At 46.6% G+C, this 25529-nt stretch overlaps 1 protein-coding gene and 1 long non-coding RNA gene across 3 annotated transcripts; one reads left to right on the forward strand and one right to left on the reverse strand.

Moving 5' to 3' along the window:
- The first annotated feature begins 31 nt into the window (after positions 1-31).
- Positions 32-13351, forward strand: LOC146761680 (uncharacterized). Its single transcript, XR_014942423.1, has 3 exons — positions 32-186; positions 502-775; positions 13008-13351. It is a non-coding gene; the product is annotated as an uncharacterized LOC146761680 (long non-coding RNA).
- A 2905-nt stretch (positions 13352-16256) lies between these two features.
- Positions 16257-20208, reverse strand: MYC (MYC proto-oncogene, bHLH transcription factor). 2 transcript variants are annotated; one of them, XM_015856313.3, is made up of 3 exons: positions 19931-20208; positions 18443-19145; positions 16257-17394 (listed from the first exon to the last, which is right to left on the reverse strand). In XM_015856313.3, exons 2-3 carry the CDS (start codon positions 19128-19130, stop codon positions 16832-16834), a joined length of 1251 nt encoding a protein of 416 aa, XP_015711799.1. In that variant the 5' UTR covers positions 19131-19145; positions 19931-20208; the 3' UTR covers positions 16257-16831. The 2 variants fall into 2 exon arrangements, with proteins under 2 accessions (XP_015711799.1, XP_015711797.1); XM_015856311.3 differs by having other exon boundaries at positions 16257-17397.
- Positions 20209-25529: the final 5321 nt, after the last annotated feature.

Raw genomic sequence — 25529 nt, forward strand, 5'->3', positions numbered from 1 at the left:
CCGCCGCCGCCGCCGCCGGCCGCAGCCCCGGGGGCAGAGCGAGAGGAGCCCGGCCCTGAGTGCAGAGGGATGGGGAGCAAATAGCGTTGGACGGCGTGGAAATGGGGTATTCCGGCAGTGCCCCGTTCGGCCGGTGGGATGACATGGGTATCCCCAGGAAGAGTAGCCCGCAGTGAAGAGGAGGAGGTGGCTTAGCGGTTCTGTGAGGGGGAGGTTGGTGTGTGTGTGTGGGGGTGGGGGGGGGTGTATAAGGAGAAAAATACAGAAAGAAAATCGCACGTACAAAAAGAATGAAAAGAAAAAAAAAAATCACGGAGACATAAGGATAAAATAAGCGTGATTTTCCCTTTCTATTTATTTCACAACTATGTAAAAATGAAAGGTAACATCAGTTCTGGGCTAGAACTGAAAGCTTCAGCATTATGTGATTTTGAGTTTTTGCACTCTTTTTGCTCTCTCCATCAAGTGACCCTGACACCTTCCTGTATGTCCCATTTGCAGGCACAGCCTGAGTTACCTGGTGACCCCCACCCAGCTGCACCCACCTTAGTGATGTAGCAAAGAACTGCAGAACCATGGAATCTTTGAGTTGGAAGGGACCCCTTAAAGGCCATCCAGGCCATCTCCCCTGCAATGAGCTGGGACACCTACAGCTACTGCAGGTGCTCAGAGCCCTCACACAGCCCAGGTGTTCAGCCTCACCTTGAGTGTTTCCAGGTATGGGGCATCCACCACCTCTCTGGGCAACCTGTTCCAGTTCCTCCCCACCCTCATGGTAAGTAACTTTTTCTTTATACCCAGCCTAAATCTTTCAAAGTATTCTCTAAAATGTGTCACCATGTAACATGTGTACATGGGGCTTTATCCAAATTGTAAGCCTGTGGTCTTGCAGTTTAAGAGTATTGAATGGGTAATAGATGCCTTGTGTGCCCACGGTATGAGCCGGGTGATCCAGGTTGGTCAGATTTGCTTTAACTGCTTTAAACTGAAAGAGGGAAGATGTAAATCAAATATAAGGAAGAAATTCTTTGCTCAGAGAGCAGGGAGGCACTGGCCCAGAAAAGCTGTGGGTGCCCCATCCCTGGAGGTACTCAAAGCCAAGTTGTATGGGCCCTGGAAAGCCTGATCTGATGAGTGGCAACCAGCCCACAGCAGAGGATTGGAAATGGATATATTTGGAGTTCCCTTCCAACCCAAGCCATTCTATGATTCTATGATTCACTTGCTCACTGTGCAGGCTGGCAGAGGTGGCAACAGGGCAGCTTTGGGCTGTGTTTCCACAGCTGGCCAGAGCCCAATTCTGAAATAAATGACTTTGGAGGTCAATGAACAAGGGAAAAAGCCCCAAATCAGTGCTGTGATCAAAGGGCCACCAAGCCAGCTGCAGGAGCTCCATGTGTGTGTTCTGAGTGCTCCAGCTGTGGGGCATGGCAAGAGTGGTAGCAAAGAGCTGTCACCGTGCCACTCTGTGTGTACCACCCATAATGGGGCTCTGGTGGCCACCTCACAGCCAGAGCATCAGGGGAATATCTGTCTAACAGCCCTGAAAAGTGAGGTTTAAATTCTTTTCTCCCTAGGACTCCCTACCTCAGTAGAACACACTCACAATGTGCTGTTAAACATCAGCTTGCATCAAAACAGTACTTCCCATTGCCGCAGCCTTGCTTGTGTGCACCAGCAGTGCAGCTGAGAACACAGATGAGAGATAGGCATCTCCACTTGCTATTTGTGGCCAGGAAAACACCATTAGGAGGAGACTGGAAGCAGTTCTGTGCTTGGTTACCCGCAGTCACGTGCACGTATGCAGCTGGAGCTGCAACCCAGGGCAGAAGGACAGGCTGCTGCCACTCTGGCAAGGCAGCCTCAAGGCTTGGGAGACTCCAGGTTCCACAAAAGTGCACAAATTACCCTTAGGGCCATAGCCCTTCCTGGAGAGGTGCTTGTTGGCAGCTCACCAACTAGCTGTGACATGAGTGACCTGCTTTGTGTCCGGATCATTCGGCTCCTCCGCGTTTGTAGTAGCTGTCCTCTGAATATTACCCAATGTTACAGCCTTGATAAGCTCAGGGCATGCCAATAAAGCACTTGGCTGTAATCGCCTTTACAGCAGCCTCACACACCCACGCGGGGCGATTGCACTGCTTGGAGTTCACCCCCGCTAGTTAAGTGCAGCATGGCCAAGGCCAAATGACGCAGCACTCTCCCACAAGGCCAAAGGAAGATCTGAAGCAAAGATCAGGGGTCACACTGCAAAGAGGCTGTGCCAGCTTCAGGCTCCTGCCCTCCAGCAGCTTCCTATTGCCTCTCTCTGTGGCTGTACCAGCTCTACCGGCTGCAAGGGTCACATGAGAGCTCCTTAATCCGTGTCAGGCAGAGCTGGCCAGGTGGGAAGGGGTGCCAGCAGGGGGGGGGAGAGCTGTGATACTGCCCGTGGTGACCTGAACACAGGGAGGAAGGGGCAATGGGATTGGGGTGAACACCTCAGCCCCCACCTCAAAAGTGGGTTCTGGAGCGCCATGGAGAGAAAAACAGCTGGGAAAACAGCTGCATCCAGGACATCCCCTTGTCCAGGAGTAAGTTCTGTTCCAGGTTAATTCTGCAGCCAACCAAAAATGCAAGTGGTCTCCAATATTTAGAAGAAAGGGTTGGGTCACTGTGTCTGCTCCCCTCCTCCTCAAGCCATAATTTCACACCAGCCTGCCTATCGTCATCAAGGTGAGCATCAGTGTCTTGTCCTCATCTCACCTTTAGAGTGTTATCTTGGAACTTCTCTGAAGGTTGGAAACCACCAAATTTCCATCCCAAATGTATTCAGAGTCTGTATACGCCCATTTGTTTGGCAGCAGGGTGTTATGGTACACAGAACCAGCTCTTCTCACCCTTACTCATACCTCTCTGTTGTACTGACCAATATCAAGTTCATTCTGTGATAAATGATGATACAAGGCAATGAGGCTTGTCATTACTAGGCATGGTGATGGATTGATGGTTGGACTGGATGATCTTAAAGATCTTTTTCTACCTTAATGATTCTATCATTCTATGATTCTATACTTCACGTATACCCATGTTGTTTAATGTCCAGAATGGCCAGCCCAGGGAGGTGGTGGAGTCGCCATCCCTGACAGTGGCATCTGGATGAGGAGCTATGACATGGAAGGTCTCCCACCACCTTCCATGTGCTGTCAGTGTCAAATGAATGACAAAGAAGAGAGGAGAGGAAGTTATCAGAGTAGTATGGTAGCTACTCATGAAATATCCTTGCCAAGAGTAGTGGCAGCTGGTTATAGCTTTATTACTGCCAGTCCCTTCTTACAGAACATACACAGAAATCGATGGATATAAATATAAAAACATTGCTGGATTTCTGCTTATCTATTTATTTTCCAGAATTTTCCATAACCAAAGGTTGCTCACACCTCTCTTGACAGCTATATTGGGCATAGAGTGATATAGCACATAAAGGAAGCAGAGGGATGGCTGACTGGGCAATGCAGCTACTCTACTGAAGCCAGACACAAGGTTGCTCAGAGTCCAAAAACGCATCACAAATCCTTCCCTAAAGGACTGCAGGGAAGATGTTTGGCAAAGAAGTAGGAGCATGTTACAGGGAGCAGATTCCTTAAGGCTCTGTTTCAGAGCAGTGACTCCAGAGCAAAGAAAGAGGACGTGCAGGGTTGATATGAAGCACAGGCTTGCTTCTGATGGCACAACTACAGGAGCACATGACTCAGATGAGAGTATATTCTCCAGGTCTGTGGAGTTAGGGAAAAAAAGGAAAAGAAAAAGGAATTTGATGCCTTAATGTTTTTCTGACTTTGCAGTAAGAACCGTAGTAGGGCAGAGAGGTGCTAAAACACAATTTAAGATTACTAAGAGCATTTAAGACGAATAGCTTAGATGTGATTTAAACATAAAACTATAGGGGGGGAAAAAAAGTGAAACCATATATCTGCATTACTAAATTTGCACTGGAACAGTGAGGTAGAAAGTAGATGTATATATGAGCATGCTTGAGTCTCGGGGATTTAATGATCTATGAGCTGGAGGTATAACATCAGCAGTGAAAAAACAAATGTGAGAGAAAGGAGAACTCAGGAGGGAGAGGCAGCTCCATTCGGGTCCCAGCCAGAGTTCCCAAGTAAGACCCTGAGAAAGACACTGAGTGAGTCCTTGGGGAGAAGGAGCTGAGCCTGTTTGTTTTGTGTGAAGGGCAAAAAGATCAAATCAGAAGTTGCAAGCCTGGGAGAGGAAGCAGGAATTGGTTCTGTCAGCAGGGACAGAAAGCACAGGACAGGAAGATGTCACCAAATAAGCTGTGGGTCTGGTCACATGAGACAGCATGAGCCCACCAACGCTGATGCTGTGGTGTTTGGTGGGTGACCCACACTGATGTGATGTGCCAAGGGGACATCCAGCAGGAGATGCTCTGATTGAGAAGCACAGGAAATGCTCAGTTGTGGAGATGGAGGCTCAGAATCACGGAATCATAGAATCACAAGATTGGAAAGGACAAGATCATCTAGTCCAACCATCCTTCCTTTATCATACCTACAGAAAACCACTAAGCCATATCTCATAGCTCCTCATCCAGACGCCTCTTGAACACTGCCAGGGATGGTGACTCCACCACCTCCCTGGGCAGGCCATTCCTGCATCCTCAGGAAGCAGAGAACAGTCCCTTCCCATCTGTGAGGCACTCAGCTCCCAGGAAACAGCAGGGGCCCTCCCCTCCCCACACACAGATCCTGTTGCAAAATTACCGAGAGAAAACAGTTGGACTTGTCGGTTATTCCTTGGCACCTGTGATTGTGTCAGACACTATAAACAGGTTGGACCAGCTGAGCTGGCACAAGCCTCTGTGGTATCCCCAGAATGATTCCCTTGCTGTTTACATTTCTTTTTTAGCCTTTACATTAATCTCTTTATTTATAAAAGAAAGGAAAAAAAAGCACAAATATCCATGTGAGCCATTTCCAAGTGAGAATGAACTGGCAGCCCCTGAGCTATCATGGCAGGCTTCCTGACACCTACAACTAGATCAGGTTGCTCAGAGCCCCATCCAGCCAGACCAGATCTGCATCTCAGGTCCACATCTCTCCTTTACTGAAGACTCCATGTCTGGATGCAGTACTCCAGGTGAGGCCTCATCAGTGCAGAGCAGAGGGGCAGGATCACCTCCTTCAATCTGCTGACCATGCTAAAAAAGTGTGGAGAGGTTTCCTCTTTTTAGCACAGCTGGTGACAGTGGCACCACTGCCCACTTCTATACAACAAACCAGCATCACCCTGAGAAGTGAAACAGCTCACTTCTCATCTTGACCCACACTCGGGCTGCAGACAGATGTCCCAGCCTTTGTCCTCTGTGAGCTACCATCTCCCTCTAAGAGGTGAAGATGTGGGCAGAATGCTGTCCTGAGACTTGGACGCTTACTTCACAGCCTTTGTGATGATGCTCCTACACTATAAGGCATAGAATTCCCCTGGGACAGTAGCATAAATACAGGTAGCAGGGGAACAACCACTGAGCAAACTCTACAAGCACTAAAAAAAAGACCTGAGGAGAGAGGGAGATGAACTGTGAAAGAACACCTCTCACAAGCTGCTCACTGGTTTAGTGCCATGGAACATCCCATTTGAGCCACAAGTTATGGATATACATGCAGTCAGCATCCACTTATACCAAAAAGAAATTTAATCAATTGCATACAGGATCGCAGAATCTCCAAGGTTGGAAACAACCACTAAGATAATCTAGTCCGACCATCAACCCATCATCACAATGCCCAGTAACCTATGTCCTTCAGTGCCACATCCACACACTTCTTGAACATCTCCGGGACAGTGACTCTAACTCCCTTTCCCCGGGCAGCCTGTTCCAATGCTTCACCACTCTCTGAGAAAAAACTTTTCCTAATATCCAACCTGAACCTTCCCTGGCACAACTTAAAGCCATTACCTCTAGATTTACCACTAGTTACCTGGGAAAAGAGGCCAACCTTGAAAATATGACAGGCAAAAACTGAAACTGGTACTCTCACAGGTAGATAAGCACCAGGCCATGCTTCTTCCATATTGCAAGCAGTGATCATTAACTTTGTGTTGTGCTAGAGATGCGGAGGAAATGAAAACAATTCAGAAGCAGTAATCATCAATGAAGTTTTACAGTGCCCCTAAGATGTGTATACATGCAGTACCCAAGTTCATAGATATGTAAACTGAGGTGTGGGTATGTAAAATGCTTTGCCTGTGGCCATGCTGGGAGTTTACATGGACTTCTGTTTAGTGTAGTGAGGGACTGACTCCCAGTCTGCCACCCTCAGTGCTGGTTGACAGACGGGGCTGAGTGAGTGGGAGAACCTCGGCTGCCATCTCTGCTGTATCATGATTCACAGCCCTTAATCACTGTTAAACAAATCAAAATGAAATTACACGTAAAGAGCTGGGAACTACAGTCTGAAAAATGCAAACGTTCTTCCCCATCAAATCTAATTAGATGTGCCAAAATCAGAGTGCATTGATCTGTGATTCAAACAGTATGCTGATAACAAATTTTCATGATAGACATGGTTATGAAGCTACTTGACTTGACTATGAATTAGCCCTTTCAGCAGGAGCTCTCAGCACATTTTCTCAGCGTGCTTTTCCACGGTGAGCTTTTAATCCAAAAATCAACACAAAATCCCATTGTTTAAGGTTTGCTGGGCTCTCTGCTGAGCATCCAGCAGAGAAGTGAGGCAGGCGGCTGAGTCGTGTTGACTATCAATCTCTGTTAAAATCAACACAACATCTTTAGCCACCCAGCTAAGCGCACTGCGGTACGTGCTGGGAGGAGACCTTTCCACTACTAGGCAGAGAAACTAATTTTGTTGCCATGCTGGATAGCTTCATCTCAGTGACGATGGGTAAAAAAAGCAGCTCTTTGTGTAAAGAGCTTTACATAAATAATAATGGACTCACGTTCCATAAAACTAGTTCTTCATAGATACAACTTGCCCTCCTATCTGTGTCCAGTTCAGCATTCAGAGATGTTTAATGTGGTTTTTTTTTTACTCAGATGGTAGAGTCACATCCACAATAGATTTTCCTAGTGCCAAGTGATCACGTTAGGTACAGTGAATGGAGGTGAGAAAGTCAGAGCAGAGCAGGAAGTCTTAAAGAGGTCAGAGCAGTTTCTGGAGTGTTAGGAGTGACTGTAGGACAGGATTTTCCATCTGTGCTCAGTTTCAGCTGAGCTTTGCATCCACTGACATTGGAGAGCTTCTGAAAATGTGACTCCCCTGAGCTAGAGTGCATCAGAGTGTAAAGTTACCCAGAAAGTGTGGCAGAGGGCAAGCAGGGCACTTGTATCTGTCTGTACTCCAGATTCACCCTGTCCCTTCTATCTCCTCATCCAGAAATTGTTAATGCTTCAGGAGAATAAAACCACAGTAGTTTTTTGGTCTCTCTTTTGCATGACTCCATCCCTGGTCACAACTAGGAGACTGAGCACTGACACATGTTGTCCACAGAGTTTGTGGAGTCTACATCCTTGGAGAGCTTCAAAAGCTACCTGGATGTGGTCTTGAACCACTTTCCCAGTAGGGATGAGAAGAAAACATGGCTTGTCCATAGGTAGGTGGTCAGCAGTGCATGGCAGCAGTATGGTATTGCTGTGTGGTTAGAAAAAAAATAATAATAATAATAATTAAAAAAAAAAAAAAAAAAAGAGGTATCAGTTAACTCTCTTCATAAAGCCAAGTACATGGAGCAGCAGCACACTGTGATCGCTGCCTTTCAACCTACACTGTGGATAAGCCTCACCGTGGATCACAGACTCCCCACCCACACAAGAATTGTGTGTACTGCAGAAAGAACACCCCCAGCAGAAGCAAGGTGGTTGCCCTGAAATTTGCCAAAACAAGAACAGTTTGCAGTGAAAAGCTTCATGAAATCCTGTCTGGCCTCAGTTTTAAATTTGACTTGGCTGAACTGGTTTTAAAACTGGCTGGAGAAGTGTGTGTGCCCCAAAAGAGGCCAGCAGGATCCCCGAGAAGAGGCAGAAATTCAGCTCCTGATGCCTGCACCCATCAGAGCAGTGTCCCCTCTGCCAGGCTGGGTGGAGTGCCTGCTCTGATAAAAGGCTGAGCAGAGCAGACATTAAAGGGAGGTTGTTAGCAAAGATCAAAAGCCATGAATGAGAGATAGAGCTGGAACATTTGCAAAGTTACCAAAGCTTTCCAGTACGAATGAAGAGGATGTTGTGATGCTAAATGAATGGGGGCTATCTAGATAATGATATCAGAATTAAATTAATTAAGAGAAGATTAAAGAAAGATTGCAAAATGAAGGCTATAATCCTGTCCCAGCTGGAGTCAACAAGGGTTCTGCAGGTGACTGTGAAGAGGTTGAGATTTTGTTCATAATGGATACTAGGACAAAGAAAGTTACAAACAGTGTGTTAATTTGCACATATTCAATTAAATTAGGGAATAAATCAGTTGTGATGGATTTACAATTACAAAATCGAAGCCATGCATGGCTGGAGATGGGATAAATACAGTCTGGGTCAACATTACCATTGACCTGCACGCTCTGAGGTATTTCTGATAGACGGTCTATACCTGATTTACCAAAACATCTGGACAGAGCTTTCTATTCAAAGCATTTTGAGCAGATTTAAACTGGCAAAGTTAGATCAAGCCAGTTGATACTTTGCATCATGTGGGAGGAGGATTCTGTTCCAGGAAATCCCACCAAGGGATCTGCTCTTCCTCAGAGCAAGTTCCCCTAGAACCAGTGATGTGAACATTGCATGGAGTCGTGGAATCATGAAGGTTGGAAAGACTGCTAATATCATCCAACCCAACCATCAACCCATGTCCGTGTCCATTCTAGACCATGTCACACACTGCCACACATACTCTTTTTTTCTAACACCTCCAGGGACAGTGACTACCACGTCCCTGGGCAGGCTGTACCAATACCTCACCACTATTTCTGAGAAGAATTTTTTCATAACTTTCAAACTGAACCTTGCCTGGTATAACTCAAGGCCATCACTTCTTGTCATATTGCTGTTACTTGAAGAAGAGGTTGACCTTCACCTCACTCCAGCCTCCTTTCAGGTCATTGTGAAGAGTGGTAAGGTCTCCCTTGAGCATCCTCATCTCCATACTGAATAATCCCAGTTCTCTCAGCCACTCCCCATAAGACTTGTGCTCCAGATCCTTCACAGCTTCTTTGCCCTTTGACATGCTCCAGAGAATCAATGTTGAGAACAACTCTCAACTTGTAAAGAAACCTGCAGGAAACATAACTGAGCTTAAAGTCTTCCAGGACATTGCATTCCTGTGAAGAAGTTCATTGACATTAATGGGAATTTGGCCAAGGTTTTCAAGAAGAATACTTGAAAAATTAGAAGAAAGGCATGAACCCACACAGCACTGCAGTGTGATGCAGCAGCATGAATCTCAGTGGAAGTAACCAGGCTGTTTAGATGCTTTGCTTCAGCTGCTAAGCAGATCATAACCATGTGGAAGTCATTTTGAACCCTGGAGCCCTATTGATGCTTTCATAGTTTGTGATCGCTGCTATGGGTGTCATGCTCCATTCTCAGTTCTAAGGAAGAAAACTGAAATGAATGAGGAAGAGGTGGGTTCATTTTAAATTAAGTAATCCAAAACAACACTTAGAAGTACATATACTGATGAATACTTTTGCCCTTGTTAAACGTGGAAAAATGCTGGTTTGTTCGATAAGGGCAGGGGACTCATCTTTCTTTTGCAAATTTAAAAGGAGAGAAGTGCTTTTCAGTCAGAATCCAATTTTACAGGGAGGGAATAACACGTTACACAGCTGAATCACTTTGATGTCAATTTCAGTTTGCAATTGTTTCATAAGATATTCATGTAGCCTTTTACATTCTCTCAACGTGTGGAAATCTATGCACAATACAATATTATCTTTACCGCAATGATGAACGATAATGCAAATGCATAATAAGATTTTACTTGCGCCCAAAGAAAAATCTGCTTTATCCCAGCTGAGAGGAATTTTGCAGATCAAATTAATATCATAAAACAGTACAATTTATCAAAATAATATGCCTTTTCTTCTCTGAACTCATTGCAAATCACAGTGTCTACAGCCACAATGAGCTGCTAAAGTCTGATGGATTTTTTAAAAAATCTCTGTGAAAAATTTTTGGTTGATATAAGCAAAATAATAATAATAATAATAATAATAATAATAATAATAATAATAATAATAATAATAATAATAATAATAATAATAATAATAATAATAATAATAATAGTAATAATAAAATAGGACCTTTCCACTCTCATTCATCATGTTTGGTAGATGCCCCATCCCTGGAGACACTCGAGGTCAGGCTGGATGGAGCTCTGAGCACCTGCTCTAACTATGGATGTCTCTGTTCAGTGTGGGGGAACTGGAACAGCTGACCTTCAGTGGTCCTTTCCAACTCAGATAATTCTACGATTATATGTTTATACAGTGCAAAAAAACTCTACTATTTAGAAGCTAAGTTGTAGCTGTTATTGAGCAGTTCTGCTTTCTCTTCTTGAGAGAGTGAGAAGCACCCTTCCTCAAATTCATCAGAAACAAATGAATCAAATTTGATTTTCTTCTGAAATTTGGTCGAGCATGGAACACAGGCTATAGCATAATGTTTGCAATGTATCTTGTTACATCCTTTTAACCTAGATTCTGTTTACTCTTCCATATGCCCAATTTAACATGCAGCTTAAAAGACACTTGAAGTGTTCAAAAGTTACAAACACCTGGTGGACAGTGGAGATAGAAATGTATTCACTGTCTGATCCAGCCTTCTCAATATAGTTTTAGTCCATTTTTGCTTGTTTTCAGTCACACTAATGGCAGCTTCCTGAAAGCACTCTTTCTGGATAGCCTTGCTGTGCGGCGCTTACTACTGAGCATAGTTATTATTCTTGTGACATATATGACACGAATGAAAACAAATTATATAAGGGCTGGTTCTAGGGCAGTCCAATGAAATCCCAAAGGGCTCCAGGCACAGCATTGTCCTTACCACATGGAACAAATCTCAGGTGACAGCTCAGCAGTGAGAGACCAGTTGGGAGCCCAGTGGGTGCTGCAGGTATTGCATTTTTACAGGGAACAGAGTTATAGAATCATAGAATCGTTTGAGTTGGATGGGAACTTTACAGGTCATCTAGTCCAACTCTCCTGCAATGAAGAGGAACACCTACAGCTAGATCAGGTTGCTCAGAACCCCGTCCAGCCTGACCTTGAGTGTCCAAGTACGTGGCATCTGCCACCTCTCTGGGCAATCTGTTTCAGTGCCTCATCACCCTCACTGCAAAATCCTGTTTTCCTTATACCCAATCTGCACAGCTACAGAGAGGATCCCTCTTCCTCAAATGCATCACAGACTTGGTGTCCAGCAAAAAAGGCTGTGTCAGACACTTAGCTGGGCACTCAATCAGAGATACTACCTGCACCAAAATACTCTTATTCTGTCATTGTTGAGAAGCGGAGGAACTGGAGAAAAAGCAGAGGAAAGAAACTCCCTCTCCAGCAGCTGCAATCCTGCAAGAAGCCCTTGTGCAGAAGAAAACCACTTGCAGCAGAACAGGAATGATGCTCTGCGGCTGCAACCTGAAGGCAGCCTGAGAGCTGTGGGCTGTGCCCAGGTCTGGGCTTTAGCCTGCAGAATGTTTCTGTTTGCCCACTTGCATCAGTTGTGTATAGAGCACAATTTTTATGGCTTTTTTCATTCTATTTCTGTCCTCTTTCATCACAGATAAATTAACATGAAAGGAGCTGATGGGGCTAATTAGTTCCAAGCAGGGGATTGCTCTCCATTATTTTCTCTGCTTGGAACTTTTTGTTAACCGGTCAGATTGTTCCATTTTTGCAGCTTATATTTTAAAACCTCTTCATTCATAGCACCTAATCCTTTATTTCTTCTTGTTTTTCTATTTGATCCTGTAGGGAAAACATAATTCCACGTAATTGGGGCCTGGAAATTATACATGGTTACAAGAGATGTTTAGCCTTGAATGGAAATGTATTCAATAAACAGTAGCCATGGTAAAATCTGTAAAGAGATACATGGAAAGTGAGTTTAAAAACAGAATGCAATCAGCTGGACATAATGCCAGGAACTAACTCACCCAGCTGCTTTCTCCCAGGCTTGTGAAAAGCAGGGAATGATTGCAAATCGTACAGCAAGCTGCAGTCTGGAGACAGTGCTTGAGGAATAAGATGTTCCTCCGTCCAAGTCATAGAATTATTGAATGGTTTAAGTTTTAGGGGACCTTAAAGCCCATCCAGTTCCAACTCCCTGCCATGGGTAGGGTTGTCAACCATCAGATCAGGCTGCCCAGGGCCCCATCCAACCTGGCCTTGAATGCTTCCAGGTCAGCTGGAGTCATGTCATTGAGCTCTTCTCATGGACTTTCCCTTGTGGCCCTCCAGCTTCAAGCATGACCACCTTATGGGCATCAGAGGCTGGGCTCCCATTCATAGGTGGGGATTTGAAGTGAGGTTTGCTCAGTAATTACAGATTGTTTGAGCAAGTGCCGGATGCAACTTTTTCATATGCTCACTGCCAAGATTTGTAATCTTTACTCTGGCAGAAGAATAAATTGCCTCATTTCCTAGGAAGATGGAGCTCCAGCTCTTCATGGGTTCCATTATTCACACCTTTGAGTCCTGTGCTGTCAGGAGGATGTTCTCTATAGAAGGTGAACAGGAATATTAGAAAAATTTGGGGGAGTGGGGATGGGATGGAGGGGGAAAACACCAAACAAAAAGAAGTCTTTTTACGTCCTGTCATTCTGAATCCTGGATAACGTTCTCTCAGTTGCGTGTTCCCCGTGACTGTACAACCATGCTCAAGATGACTAAATGATACTAAGGTACGTAAATGCTGGTGAATGTCAAACACTCATGCTGGAAATGAAATCCAGCCTTTGTAGCTCATCTATCTCATTTCTCGATCATTTTTTTACTAGGCAGGTTTTGAGCCTAGTTTGCATGGAAACCTCAAGGGGAAGCCAAGGTTGGTTCTCAGTCAGCAGAGCACTTTTTCAGAAGCTCCCACAGACATCCTTTAAAACGAGGAAATCGCAAAACAGTGAGCTGGGAAGTAAATCCTCGATCTCTTCCCAAGCAGTCGGGCTGTATTAAGATGCCATATCCTTCAGGTTTGTTCCATTAATCTGTTGGCAGATGACTCTAATGCAGATCAATCCAAAAACGAGGTAAAAAATCCAGCGTTATTGAAAGATTGTTCATCTCTGTAGGCAAAACAACCACCTCTACCTTCCGCTTTGAATAAATTCAGATGTTAATTGAAGTGGCCTGGCTTTTTTCCAGCGTACAGTAACTCTATTCTGCTTGCTTGAAATTCTCTTTTTAATACAGCTCCAATGAAATGCTTGTCATCTTCCCACTGCCCGCAGAGTTTGCAAAGTGCTGAAGGAGCAGTAGTGCTCACAGCAGCAACAAGGAAAGGGATTTCTTTAAAGGCTGTGATCAAACTTCCAAGAACATCCTCCATTGGAATGGATCAGTTTCCCTTGAAGAAACCTGGATTTCTCACAGACATCACATTTATGGGGTTGAACGAAGTCAGCACAGGTGCATTTGAACATCCCTATGTTACACCAACACATTCTACATCAGTATGCTGGTGTCATTTAGACTATTAGTTGGCTGGAAAGACAGAAGTTATACTCAGGAAAAAGTGGAGCTGGAACTCTAAAAATCAATTTAATTAAATGTGAACAATGAGGATAGATGATAACTTTATTTCCACCATGAGGGTTTCCTTCAAAGCCAGATTTTGCCTAATGATTTTTCTAGGACAGAAGTGGCTTGGAATCTCCTGTGAAAGAGAAGGAGCAAAGAGATGAAGTAAAAAATGTTCCTCATATTTCAAACAGTGTTTTAGTACAGCTGTTTGGCAAGTGCTATAAATGTTTATTTCAAGATGAAGTTTCTTTTAGAAACTTTTCCCCTTTATTGCTCCAAAACAGCAGCAAAACCCAACACTTCCCTGCCCGTATACAATGTGTTACTAACTGAATCCAGCCTGAGAACTCCTGTGGGATGTCTGTGTCTTCTTAACATCCCAGTCTCTCTTTCTGAGCTGGAAAATGGGAGCCCCTTCCCCTAAACAGTATCAACAGACACTTTTAATTCCCACTGCTTCATTAGGTACCTCAAAATCCTCCAACGAAGTAGGAAACATCAATAAATATGAAGCTTCATACCACAAATCCATAATCATTTTTGGAGTGGCAGTCTGGGGCCATGTTCATCATCAGGTGTACTGTCCATAAGGAAACAGCAAGTGGAACTGCTGCCCAACTGAAAGGTGAACTCAAGAAATTAACTAAATGAGAGTGTCTTTTGCATCAAGGACTGAGGAGTTTTTGCAGATAGAATACAAAATATATAATCTCCAAATGATTTAAGAAGCTGACAAATATAGAGAGGTTTATTAATCACTGTGGTCTAACCGCATTTAACGGGAAGAAGCAAGGGAGTTTTGCTAACATGAAAACGGACCCGAAGGTGACTGAGTTTTTTGAAGATCACAGGTGGATCTACACTTTGTTTCAGAGGATGGGGATGCACTCAGAAACTCTTGGACAATATCTGACTTCGGACTGACTTCTGTTCCTAACCACTATCTAGAATAGGTACAGACAAATCCGTATTAAAGTAAGCTAACCCGTTTAATAGAAGGCAGAACTTCTGTGTGATGCAGAGCTGGAAGAAGTCCTGATTTACAGTTCAGATATGTTAATACTTTCACATCGCTCTGAATGTCTGAATCACACACTAAAAAAAATGCAATTACACTGCTTCTATGAACACATTTGCACACAGGTAGTGCAAATGGAAGAAAAAAATGTTGCTTTCTCCCAGCTTTCTAACAGAATGTTTCTCCCAAGAAATCTTCAGTCCAGCACCTAAAGGATCTCATCAGATGGGACTTAGATGTTCATTTCCTTTTGAATGTCCCACATGCAAAATTGTCGTGACTATTATTGTAGACTTTTCAGGGCAGAAACCTTTGGCACCTGCTCTATCTATAAGCTGCTATCTCCTCTCCCTGCCCCATGTCCACCCGCACCCTTCCTCTCTGTGCTCTGAGCCTGAGAGCAGCAGGAGACCCAAACCCCCTGTTCCAGTTTGGTTGATGGCACTGGTATTATCGGGTAGCTGCTAACCTGGTTAGAAGCCAAGCAAATAAGAATTTAATGGGAATTATGAAAATGGACGAATGTAAGGTTTGGCTTGTGTAAAAGCAGTTTCTTCCTCCAAATCCAAGGGTCATTGATTTATTGCTCAAATTTGACCAAGGCTGAACTAAGTGGGCGAAAGAAGGGAGAAAAAGTTCAGATCTGATTTTTGGAGCTGTGTCAGGTAAGTGCTTTATGGCCTGTCTGAGCCAATCATGAGACAATTCCTGAATGTAAAAGCCATGTAATAGAGACAGACAATTAGGAGTCTGTCAGGCACCTTCTCCTGGTAAGAAATCTCTCTTCTTTTCCTTTGCTACAAGTGTGGTTCTGTCCGTTCCCTGTCCTTGAACTCAGTATTCCCTGAAATCCCCTGTAATTCTTCACATTAATAAAGTGTTAGAGTGTTTACTTAGGAAGGTTAGCTCTGCTGATTTCAGCACTTAAAAGGGGAAACGGCTCTGTTGTTTTAACAACGTCAACACTTACCACCTCGGTTTATTTTGTTATCCCATTAAACTTCTGTTCAAAATCAAACAGGAAGCAATTAAGGTGAGCTCACTACAAAGCAGTTCTTGAAATACATAGCCAACCGGGTCTCCAGTGCAGAACAAAGGTTATGCCCCTAAAACATAATAAAGCTTATTCGGAAAGAATGCAGATCCCATATTCTGGGCTTGTGTGAAGAACACAGTAGCTCCACTTTACTTTCATTGAGCAGAGATCATGGATGGACAAGATGAACATGATCACTATCACCTTCATTGGGGCACACGGCTGAGTTGGCAAAGTATCAAGAAAACTGGTTTCATCTACTGGAGGTAAGAGGAGGCGTGAGAAAGACAAAAGCCAAACTCGCCACTAAGCTTAAAAACTACAATTTCTTCTCTCATCTAAAACCAGTTTGACTTTTCTAAAGTCACCACCCTGATGACAAGGAGAGGGATGTCAAGGAAACAAGCATCTAATGGCAACAGGGGAAAAACAAAGGAAAGTCTTAACACAGGATTTAGCTAATTATATTTTGGGCAAATATTTATTTATCTAAAAACAAAATAAAAATCATTTTTAAAAGAAAAAAAATGTATTTAAATAAAAAACAAAACTGTGAAATGTTATGGCACACAAGTTCAAGACAAGTATAAATCCAGTTGCCACAACTGTTGCGTATTAATGTTGCACATTTTTCTATAAAGACTTTATTAAAGGTATTTACATGGCAAGAAGATGTGTAAATATATACAGCAATCTGGGGATGACTCTATTTGGAATCCTCTTAAGAAAAAATGCCTTAAATACAAAATTTTAAAAGAAAAAAAGTAGAAGAGTTCATCCCCAAGCATGAAGAATGTCCCATCATCCCTTATGCCCAAAGTATCAATTATGAGGCAGTTTTGAGGTTCTGGCCAAACCGTTCAGAGATTCAGCCAAGGTTGTGTAGTCTCAAGTTAAGTCGCACAGCATGCAGTTGCAATAGTTCCATACTCAATGGACTGGTGTAGTTCATGAGTGATATTAGAAACACTAATATTTTATCATAGTCTTAGCCTAGTTTGGAGTACGTAAGTGATATCCAAGAGTTCCTATGCACGAGAGTTCCTTAGCTGCTCAAGTTTGTGTTTCAACTGTTCTCTCCTCCGCCTCAACTGCTCTTTCTCTGCAATCAGTCTGTGCTCGTCTGATTGGATGGACAGAACATACTCCGTGGCTTTTTTCAGGATGACAACCTTGGGCGCCTTCTCATTGTTGGCCACCTCAGGTATCTGGTCACGTAGGGCAAAGAAACTCAGCTTCAGCTCATTCCTTCGCTGGCGCTCCAAGACGTTGTGCGTTCGCCTCTTGTCGTTCTCCTCTGAGTCTGATGTGCGGGGACTGGAGCATTTTCGGTTGTTGCTGATCTGTTTGAGGACCCTGCCACTGTCCAACTTTAACCTCTTGGCGGCTGGGTATTCCACCTTGGTGGAGGGAGGAGCAGCGTAATTGTGCTGGTGGATGTTGACGTGACACCGCTTGAGAACCAGTGGACTGTGGTGGGGCTTACAGTGCTCCTCTGATGCTTCTGTGCTGGACTCTGTACTGGATTCAGACTCGTTTGCTTCAGCTAATGTAACGACATCGATTTCCTCATCTTCTTCTTGTTCTTCTTCTTCTGAATGGGAAAAAAATAGCATCATGAGCTGATCTGTGCAAAAACTCTCAGGACAGCCTGACAAGAGGTTACTCCAAGCCACGGAGCAAGGAACCCATTGAAAAACCTACTTTAAAACCATCAGACTCTGCAAGACTCCCCATTCCCTTCCTGTGAGCCCTTCCCTTAAGGAAGCAGCATTTCAAGGACTGCCCTCGGAACTCTGGCTCCCTGATTTCAAAAGTTGCACGGCTCTTGCGTAACTGCGAGTGCAGAGATAGCAGCAAAGTTTAACCTCGGCTGTCAGCAGCGCAGCGCAATAAAGCTCCCAGACTCAAGCTGCCCTTAATTAAGGATTTAGTAGGCTTTGGCCACGCCTCAAAAGAAAGCTTACTTAACACACATGTGTATTCAGAGACATTTTCTCAATCTCTCTCTTGATCTGCTAATTTGTGGAAAACCTAAGCAAAAAAACCCAAAAACCACCAGAAATAAAAATAAAAAAATAAACAAACAAACAAACAAAAAACTAAAAACCCGAAGGCTGAACTGCTTGAGTAGCAACTCGCTTTCAACCCAAATTTATGAGAGAGCGGAACACGCTGTCAAATACCTAAGGAAGCATTTCTAAAACTTTCCCAGCCCCATTCAGTCACTGCTCGCAGCCACTTTCACTGGCACCTCCCCGCCCGCATTCTCCCCGCGGCTCTCGGGCTGCAGTTAACTCCTTCCCAACCCGCGGGTGTCATTGGGAAGCGCTTCGTCCGCTCCCGCGCTGGAGACCTCAGGCTCTGACCCCGTTATGAAAGTTTCTCTCTCCCTCCCTCTTTTTTTTTCTTTCTTTCTTTCTTTTCTTTCTTTTTTTTTTTTTTCTTTTTTGACTCCTTCTTTCCTCCAAAAGGGTGGAGGGAAAACAGCTTTGCCAGGAAATAAACTCGCAGCGCGCCTCGCTAACGTGGCATTTAAAACAGAGCGGTGCGCGCAAGGGGGGAGAAGCGGGGTGAGGTCCCCGAGCAGCGGGAAGGAGAAACTCTTGGGGTCCCCGACACGCGTGGGCGCCGCTCACCCGAGTCGCTGCTTGTCGTGGGCGGCGTGTCGACCCCCAGCAGAGCCGCGGGGTTGGCGCCCGGAGGGGCGGCCCGCGGGGCGCGCTCGCTCAGCGGGTAAGGGAAGACCACCGAAGGGTCGATGCAGTCGGCGGCCGCTGCTCCCAGGTCGTGCAGGTAGAGGCCGGTCGAGGCGGCGTGGCCGGCGGGAGGAGGCGGCGGCCCCGAAGGTGGCGGGCCGGGTCGGGAGGCGGCGGCGGGTCCCCCCTCCCGGCGGGCGGCTTGGTAGGAGGCGAGCTTCTCCGACACCACCTTCTCCAGCTTTGCGGCGGCGGAGAAGCCGCTCCACATGCAGTCCTGGATGATGATGGATTTAACGAAGGATTCGTCGTCCGGGTCGCAAATGAAGCTCTGGTTGACCATGTCCCCCCCGAGCAGCTCCGTCACCATCTCCAGCTGGTCCGCGGTGGAAGGGAAGCAGGAGGCGGCGGCCAGGCTGGAGCGGCGGCTGGGCGAGAGGGGCGGCGTGGGCAGGAGCTCAAACTTCTTCCAGATGTCCTCGGACGGGGCGGGCGGCTGCAGCTCGCTGCCCCGCTGCTGCGCCGCCAGGTAGAAGTTCTCCTCCTCCTCCTCGAAGTAGAAGTAGGGCTGCACCGAGTCATAGTCGTAATCGTAGTTCTTGCTGGGGAGGCTGGCGTTGAGCGGCATCGCTGCGGCTGCTGCCTGCGGGAGGGAGGGGGACACGGGGGGCCGGGTGAGCCTCGTTCGGAGCCGCGAGGCTCCGCTCTCCCCGGCCCCTATAGCGGGGCAGATCGCCCCTCAGCGCGCAGCGCTCCCTCCCGGCACTCCAAGCAGTCTGATTGATTTTTTTTTTTTTTTTAAATATATATATACACACATAAAATACAATAATAATATAATAATAATAATAAAAGAACATACGACCCCTCGTACGCCCCCCTCCCCGCCCCCCTCCCCGGCTCAGCGGGGTGACCGGGAGCCACGACCCCATCCACCGAAGGGTCAGCTCCCGGGGACGCCCGGAGCACTCTCCCCGCGGCTCTCCGGAGGGGCTCCGCTCGGGTACCGCTCCCGCAGTCGCCGCGTTCACCCCGGTGCACAGCTCCGGCACCGGGAAACGGGCGGGAAGGGCCGGGAGCTCCCAGCGCAGAGCCGGGCTGTTCCCCAGCCACCCACCTGGCCGTGCAAGGAGCTAGGCAAACTTTGCCAAATTTATCATATATACATATATATCCACACACACATATATATGTGCAAGAAGCATAACCTGTCTTGCGTACGCTGGAGAAGCAAATGCTTCTTGCCCTCCCCCACCCCCCCAAAAAAATAAAATTATATCCAAGCCGAGCGCACGAAGAAGGATGGGGCGCGCCATGCCCGGCGCAGCGCCGCGTCCCCCGGGAGGCACCGGCGGTCCCGCGGCCCCGCGCTGTCAGCCCGACCGCGGCAGATCAAGTGATGGGTAAAAGCGGAGCCCCGCGACTCACCGGCTCCTCCAACGCGCCGGCTGCGAGACGGAGCGAGGCAATAATTGCGGGCGGTGCGGGGAACAACAAAATCGGGAAATTGGAGATAAAAATATAAAAAGAACCGCCGGAGAAGACGGGATTTAAAAAAAAAAAAAAAAGGAGCCAAAACGCCGAGAGAACGTAGATCTCTTCCTCCCACCACGATGAGAAAATAATACAGCGGAGAGAGGGCTCAGCCTTCCCGGCGTGCGGCAGATTGTACGGTCCAAGGCGGCGCGGCGCGCTCCGTCCGGTACAATAGAAGTTAAGTTGCTTTCCTCCTTTAAAGCGCCGGCGAGGGGCGGGCGGGAGATGCAGCGGGGGCGGGAGCACGAGCAGGGCCCCGCGAGTGCGCGCTCCCGCGATGCGCGTCGCCTCCTCCTCTCCCTCCCGCTCCGGGGCTCCGTGCACGGGGAGGGCGCGCCGCGAGGGGGCGGCCGAGGGGCTTCGTGCCCCCAACCCCCCCCGGGCACTGAGAGCCGGAGCTGGGCGGGAGGGAGGGAGGGAGAGGGGCCGGGGAGAGGCGATGCGGAGCAGCGGTTGGTTTTTTCTCTCTTACTACAAGGAGAGGTCGGAAGTAAACATAGTAAAAAAAAAAAAAAAAGAAAATACGAGCGGGGATGAAAAGGGCGCTCCTCGCTTCTTCCCTCCTCTCTGCCTCCCTCCCTCCCTCCCTCCTCGCTCGCCTCTCCTCCTCCTCCCGCTGCCCCCCGACAGCAGCAGGGGAGGTTCACGCTTCGTGTCCCCCCCGTAACGCGGCTGCGGGCGGGGCGGTTGCCGGCTACCGGCACAAAGGAGCGTCCGTAGTCCGCGCACCCCCGCCCGTGTCGCTGCTTCGTTATCCAGGAGGATTAAACGGAAGGAGGAGGTTGCGGGGGGGGGGGGGGGGGCGGCTGCAAGGTGACCCCCGAGGGCTCTGCACCTCCCCCCGCTCGCTCCTCATCCCCCCACCCAGCAGCTCCTTCCCCACCCCGGGGTCACCCCTTCCCCGTTGCCCATCCCCGGAGGTGAGCGGAGCCGAGACCCGACGGGGCGCTTCGCATCGCGTCTTCCCGGCCCCTCGGGACCGCTGTCTGCGCCCCTCCCGCCTCAGTACCCGCACCTGCGGGCACCCATCTAAGATATATATGTTATTCCTATTTCTCATGTATTATTTATTACGCATTTCTTTCTTCACTCCCCGCCCACACACACACAAAGTGGGGACTTCTAAGTATTTTGTATTATTTCTAAGCTCAGAAGCCCGGGACGGAAAGCGGATCGCCGGCCCGGAGGACCCCCGCACCCCCGCCCCATCCATCTCCATCCCCCAGTACGGTTTCCCTGCGCTGGGGGCGGCCCGGCTTTCCCACGGCCGCCGCTACCGTAGGACCATCGCGCCCTCTCCCGGCGCCCGACAGCGCCCGCGGGATGCAGCGCTCAGCCCCGGCCCGGCACCTGCAAGAACCCCTCCCGGAGAAAAAAAATAATGAAAAAAAAAAATGTTTAAAAATCTCCCGCTCCCCCCCCCACCCCACTTTATTTTTTTAAGTGGAATTCTCCCATTTCAGCTGAGCACCGGAGTGTTTGCAGCCAAATTCCTCTCCTAGTGCAGTTTGCAGCCCTTTCTGCTGCCGTTGGGTAGCAAAGAGGGGTGGATTCGTGAAAACAACAAGAGGGGATCAGAAATGGGGCGGGGGCGCTGAGCAGTCCCAAAGTGGCCTCTTCATCCATTGATATTTTAAACGTCGGGTTTACTCTTGCTCTGAGGTGGCTTAAAATAAGTCGTGCTGGTTTTAAATGCTACAACACTGTGTCTGTAGTGGACTTTGCTGGTGTGACTGGAAATAGAGTGGCTGAAGGACTCTGCCAGAAGATCTGAACTGATCCAGTTCCATCCCGTGTAGAAGTTTGGAGGGATGCTACCAAGAAAGAAGAGAACAGAATCTTTAGCAGGGTCTGTTGTGATAGGATGTGGGGAAATGGTTTCAGACTAGGATGGGGGAGATTTAGACTTGCTATTAGGAAGAAGTTTTTTAAAATAAGGGCAGTGAGGCACTGGAACAGGTTGCCCAGAGAAGTTGTGGATGCCCCATGCCTGGAGACACTCAAAGTCAGGCTAGACCAGGCTCTGATCGAGCTGTAAATGACCCAGCTCATTGCAGTGAAGTTGGACTAGATGGCCTTTAAAGGTCACTTCCAACTCAAACCATTCTATGATTCTTTTACCCATTTAAGAAGAGCACCAGAGTGGCCCAATACACAATAATGCTCTCAGAGATGTAAAATGCTATTGAAGTTCAGCTGGAAACAGCAGAAATACTTCAAAAATTACTCCAGTACATGTAGGGTTGAAAATCGTAATCCTGTGCTGCAGTACAATTATATGCAGAGAAACTAACTGCAGTATCACAGAGCATTACAGCTTGAAGTGAGGACTACAGAACATAAGCAGATGGACTCCTAAAATACCCTGTGTTCATCTGAGTAGAAAAATGAGAGAGAAGGACTGGAAGAAATGTGCTATTGAAACAATGTGGCCTTCAGAGCTCTTTAAAATCTTCTATAGATTTCTTCAGGTCTTGTAGGTCTTGGAGAGCCAATGTTGAGGTGTCTTGGTGCAGTCCTCATGTGGCAGAAGAAAGACATTTTGCTCTGATTTCTTATGTCCAAGCCCAGAAAGAACACAGGGATGGTCATGAAAACAGTAGGTATAAATCTCCAGTAAAAGGCCATTTTGACATAATAGCTTTTATAGTGGAAGAATAAATATGCAACTATAACATTAAGGAGACATCAGAGTCAACATTATTATTTTGACACTGGGGATTCTCATGACAAATAAGAGGTGGGAGGGTGGAACTGATGAGTGATGGCACATCAGGAGCCTGCGAGCAACAGAAACGAAAGCAAAAGTTGAGAGTGAAGTGGAGATGGTGAAAAAACCTCTCACACCTCTCTGTGGCTGGAAACCCCTGAGACAACTCATGATGTAACGCATGGCCGTGTCACCTGCTGCGTGTCATATTTCCAGGGGATGTCTGCAATTTCCTTTCCAGTGGGCAAAAATCTGCCTGAAAATTGTGGCTATCTTCAGAAACTGTTGTTTCATCTCTCCCTGGGCTTTGTGGGTTGCTGGTCTTCCATGGGTGAGAATGGGAAAGTGCTAATGAGGTATTAGTGCTGGAAAGTGCTAATGACTTGGGTGGGAGGTTTACTCCCTAGAATGTGATCTTTGTGCTCAGAGCCACTGAGATCAGCTTGGGCACCTGTGTGCATCCAATAGCAGTGCATAGGTATTCTGGCTCCACAGTGGCCCTGTGGGACCCCAGTGCAGAAAATAAATGGATTTACCTTATTAATAGAAGAGCCAGAAAAGAGACATGTAACTTTTTCTTCTCTTTCAGTGGCTGTATTTTCTGTAACAACAGGAGGTGAGATGTGTGTAGGCAGAAGCTGACAGTGCTGTCTCAATAACATCTTCCTACCATTTCCCAGGGCCAAAACGACTCATACATGGCCCAGACAAACACCTTCTTGGTGGACTTCCCCACCATGAATGAGAAATGCAGGTGTCGGGGGCCACTGTCATTGTGAAACAGGAGGTCCTACACACATCTCTTGTGGCAGCTACAGAAAAGGCTGTGCTTGTCCTCACCTTGTGAATGCCCACTTGCGTACAGCGTAATTATGGGGTAAACCAAAGTGGTACTGGATGGCATTTATTTATTCGCTTGTCACAGCTGTGTGGTCAAGGGGCATCACAGTATATATCATCGTTTTGTTCCCCATGCTGGCTTCTTGTGGTCTGCCAGCCTGAGTTCCTCACTATGAAAAACTGAAGCCCACTGATTCCCCAGCAGGAAAAGGGATGTGCATAGAAGGAAAGAGCAGAAAACTAAATGGAGAGAGTGCTGTGGAGTGAAAGATTGGCTATAAAGAAAAAGTCTTTTAAAGTAAGGGCAGTGAAGCACTAGAACAGGCTGCCCATGGAGGTGGTGGATGCCCCATCCCTGGAGGCATTCAAGGCCAGGCTTGATGGGACTGAGCACCCTGATGTAGCTGTAGGTGGCCCTATGCAGTGCAAGGAAGCTGGACCAGAGGGCCTTTAAGGGTCCATTTCAACTCAATTCTATGATGCTTCTATAAAAGTGTTAAGCTAATATTATACCACTCCTTCGGCACTGCAGTGAGACCACATTCCTCACAGAAACCCACTGAGATCCCTGGAAATGCGTCCTGTGCATCCCAATACAGCCAGAAGTGTTGGAGCAGAGCCTTGACCTGCCCCTTAGCTTTGGCCAAGAACATTGGGTGTCAACTGATGTCAGGAGTGAAACATGGGAAATCATCTACCTCTGATTTTGAACACAGAGAAGAAAATAATATTCACCACCTCTGGTCTTTCCACTGAGTGTACCTTTTTTTTTTTTTTTTGCTTCAGGGTAGAATGACTACAGCTGTTAATTTAACTTTGTTTACAGACAGTTTCCCTTTGCAGTCCTTTCAAACCATCACAGTTAGCTGGGTATCAAATATTGTTTTCAAACAAGGCAGCCCTTGATTAATTTATTCTTAACTACATAAAATGGAACTGTTCAGATGTGTGTATGACTATTTAATATTTCGACATCAGCTATGTAACATGAGCTATTTTTGGTGTTTAATTATGAATGTGAGAAGAGTTGGAATTGGCCCTTCCTAGGGATGAAGATTTTGGTCAGGAATGTCTGGAAGGGACCAAGACAACATCAGCAGTTTTGGCATCCCTTGATAGGAGAGAGTTCTGTCCAGTTGTGGATTGAGGGTGAATTACAGGAAATCTGTGCAGATTTAAGAGCTTGATAAATGAGAAGATCTTCAAGACTCTTGTGAAAGATAAACAGTTAGTTCTGAAAGCCTGGTTCATTTAAATTTCTCTTCAAAAAGAGAAAGAAAAGCTGTTTCAGAACAATCAGCCCTGAAAGACCCGCCATGGCCTCCACATTCTCTGCATTTTCTGTCACAATTATCAGATCATCAAGACATCCCAGCTCTGCTTGATTAAGTTCTCGTTAAAGCATTAGGGCTATTTGCAACTGCTTAATGATCCTTTTGGGTGCCCACACTACCAAGACTTTCTGTAATTTTCCAACCCTTGATCTTGAGAGCTGGATGTGATCCAGTGGGAGTAGCTCCAGCCCTTCCGCCCAACTGGCCAAGACCGTTTCCATAATGGAAATCCTGAATGAAGACTTTGATCAGAACCAAATGCCATATGGGAAGAGCAGGAGCAAATGTTTCTCTGTCCCTGTGCGTGGGTGCTGAGGCACCTGCAGACCTGCAGTGGGAGAGAGTGGCAGAGTGTAGAAGGAAAGCAAGAAAGGTTTGAAAGCTATTAGGCAGCTTTCTTATTAGTGTCCAAGAAAAATAAACCTCTCCTGCAGCAACTTCCTTGCAGGTTTCATAGGAAAGCAGAAGAGCTGACCTTGCAGCAGTTCTCATAGCACGTCCTGAGGAGGCACGGCTTCAGAAATATCTGCCTGTATCAGATATTATCTGGAGGAAGGAATGTGTCAGCTGACAGTGAGGCTGGAAACTATTGAAACTATTGTCAGCT

The sequence above is a fragment of the Coturnix japonica genome, chromosome 2 (genome assembly GCF_054131305.1).
Source record: "Coturnix japonica strain WE chromosome 2, WE-NBRP24, whole genome shotgun sequence".
In the NCBI taxonomy this organism is placed as follows: domain Eukaryota; kingdom Metazoa; phylum Chordata; class Aves; order Galliformes; family Phasianidae; genus Coturnix; species Coturnix japonica.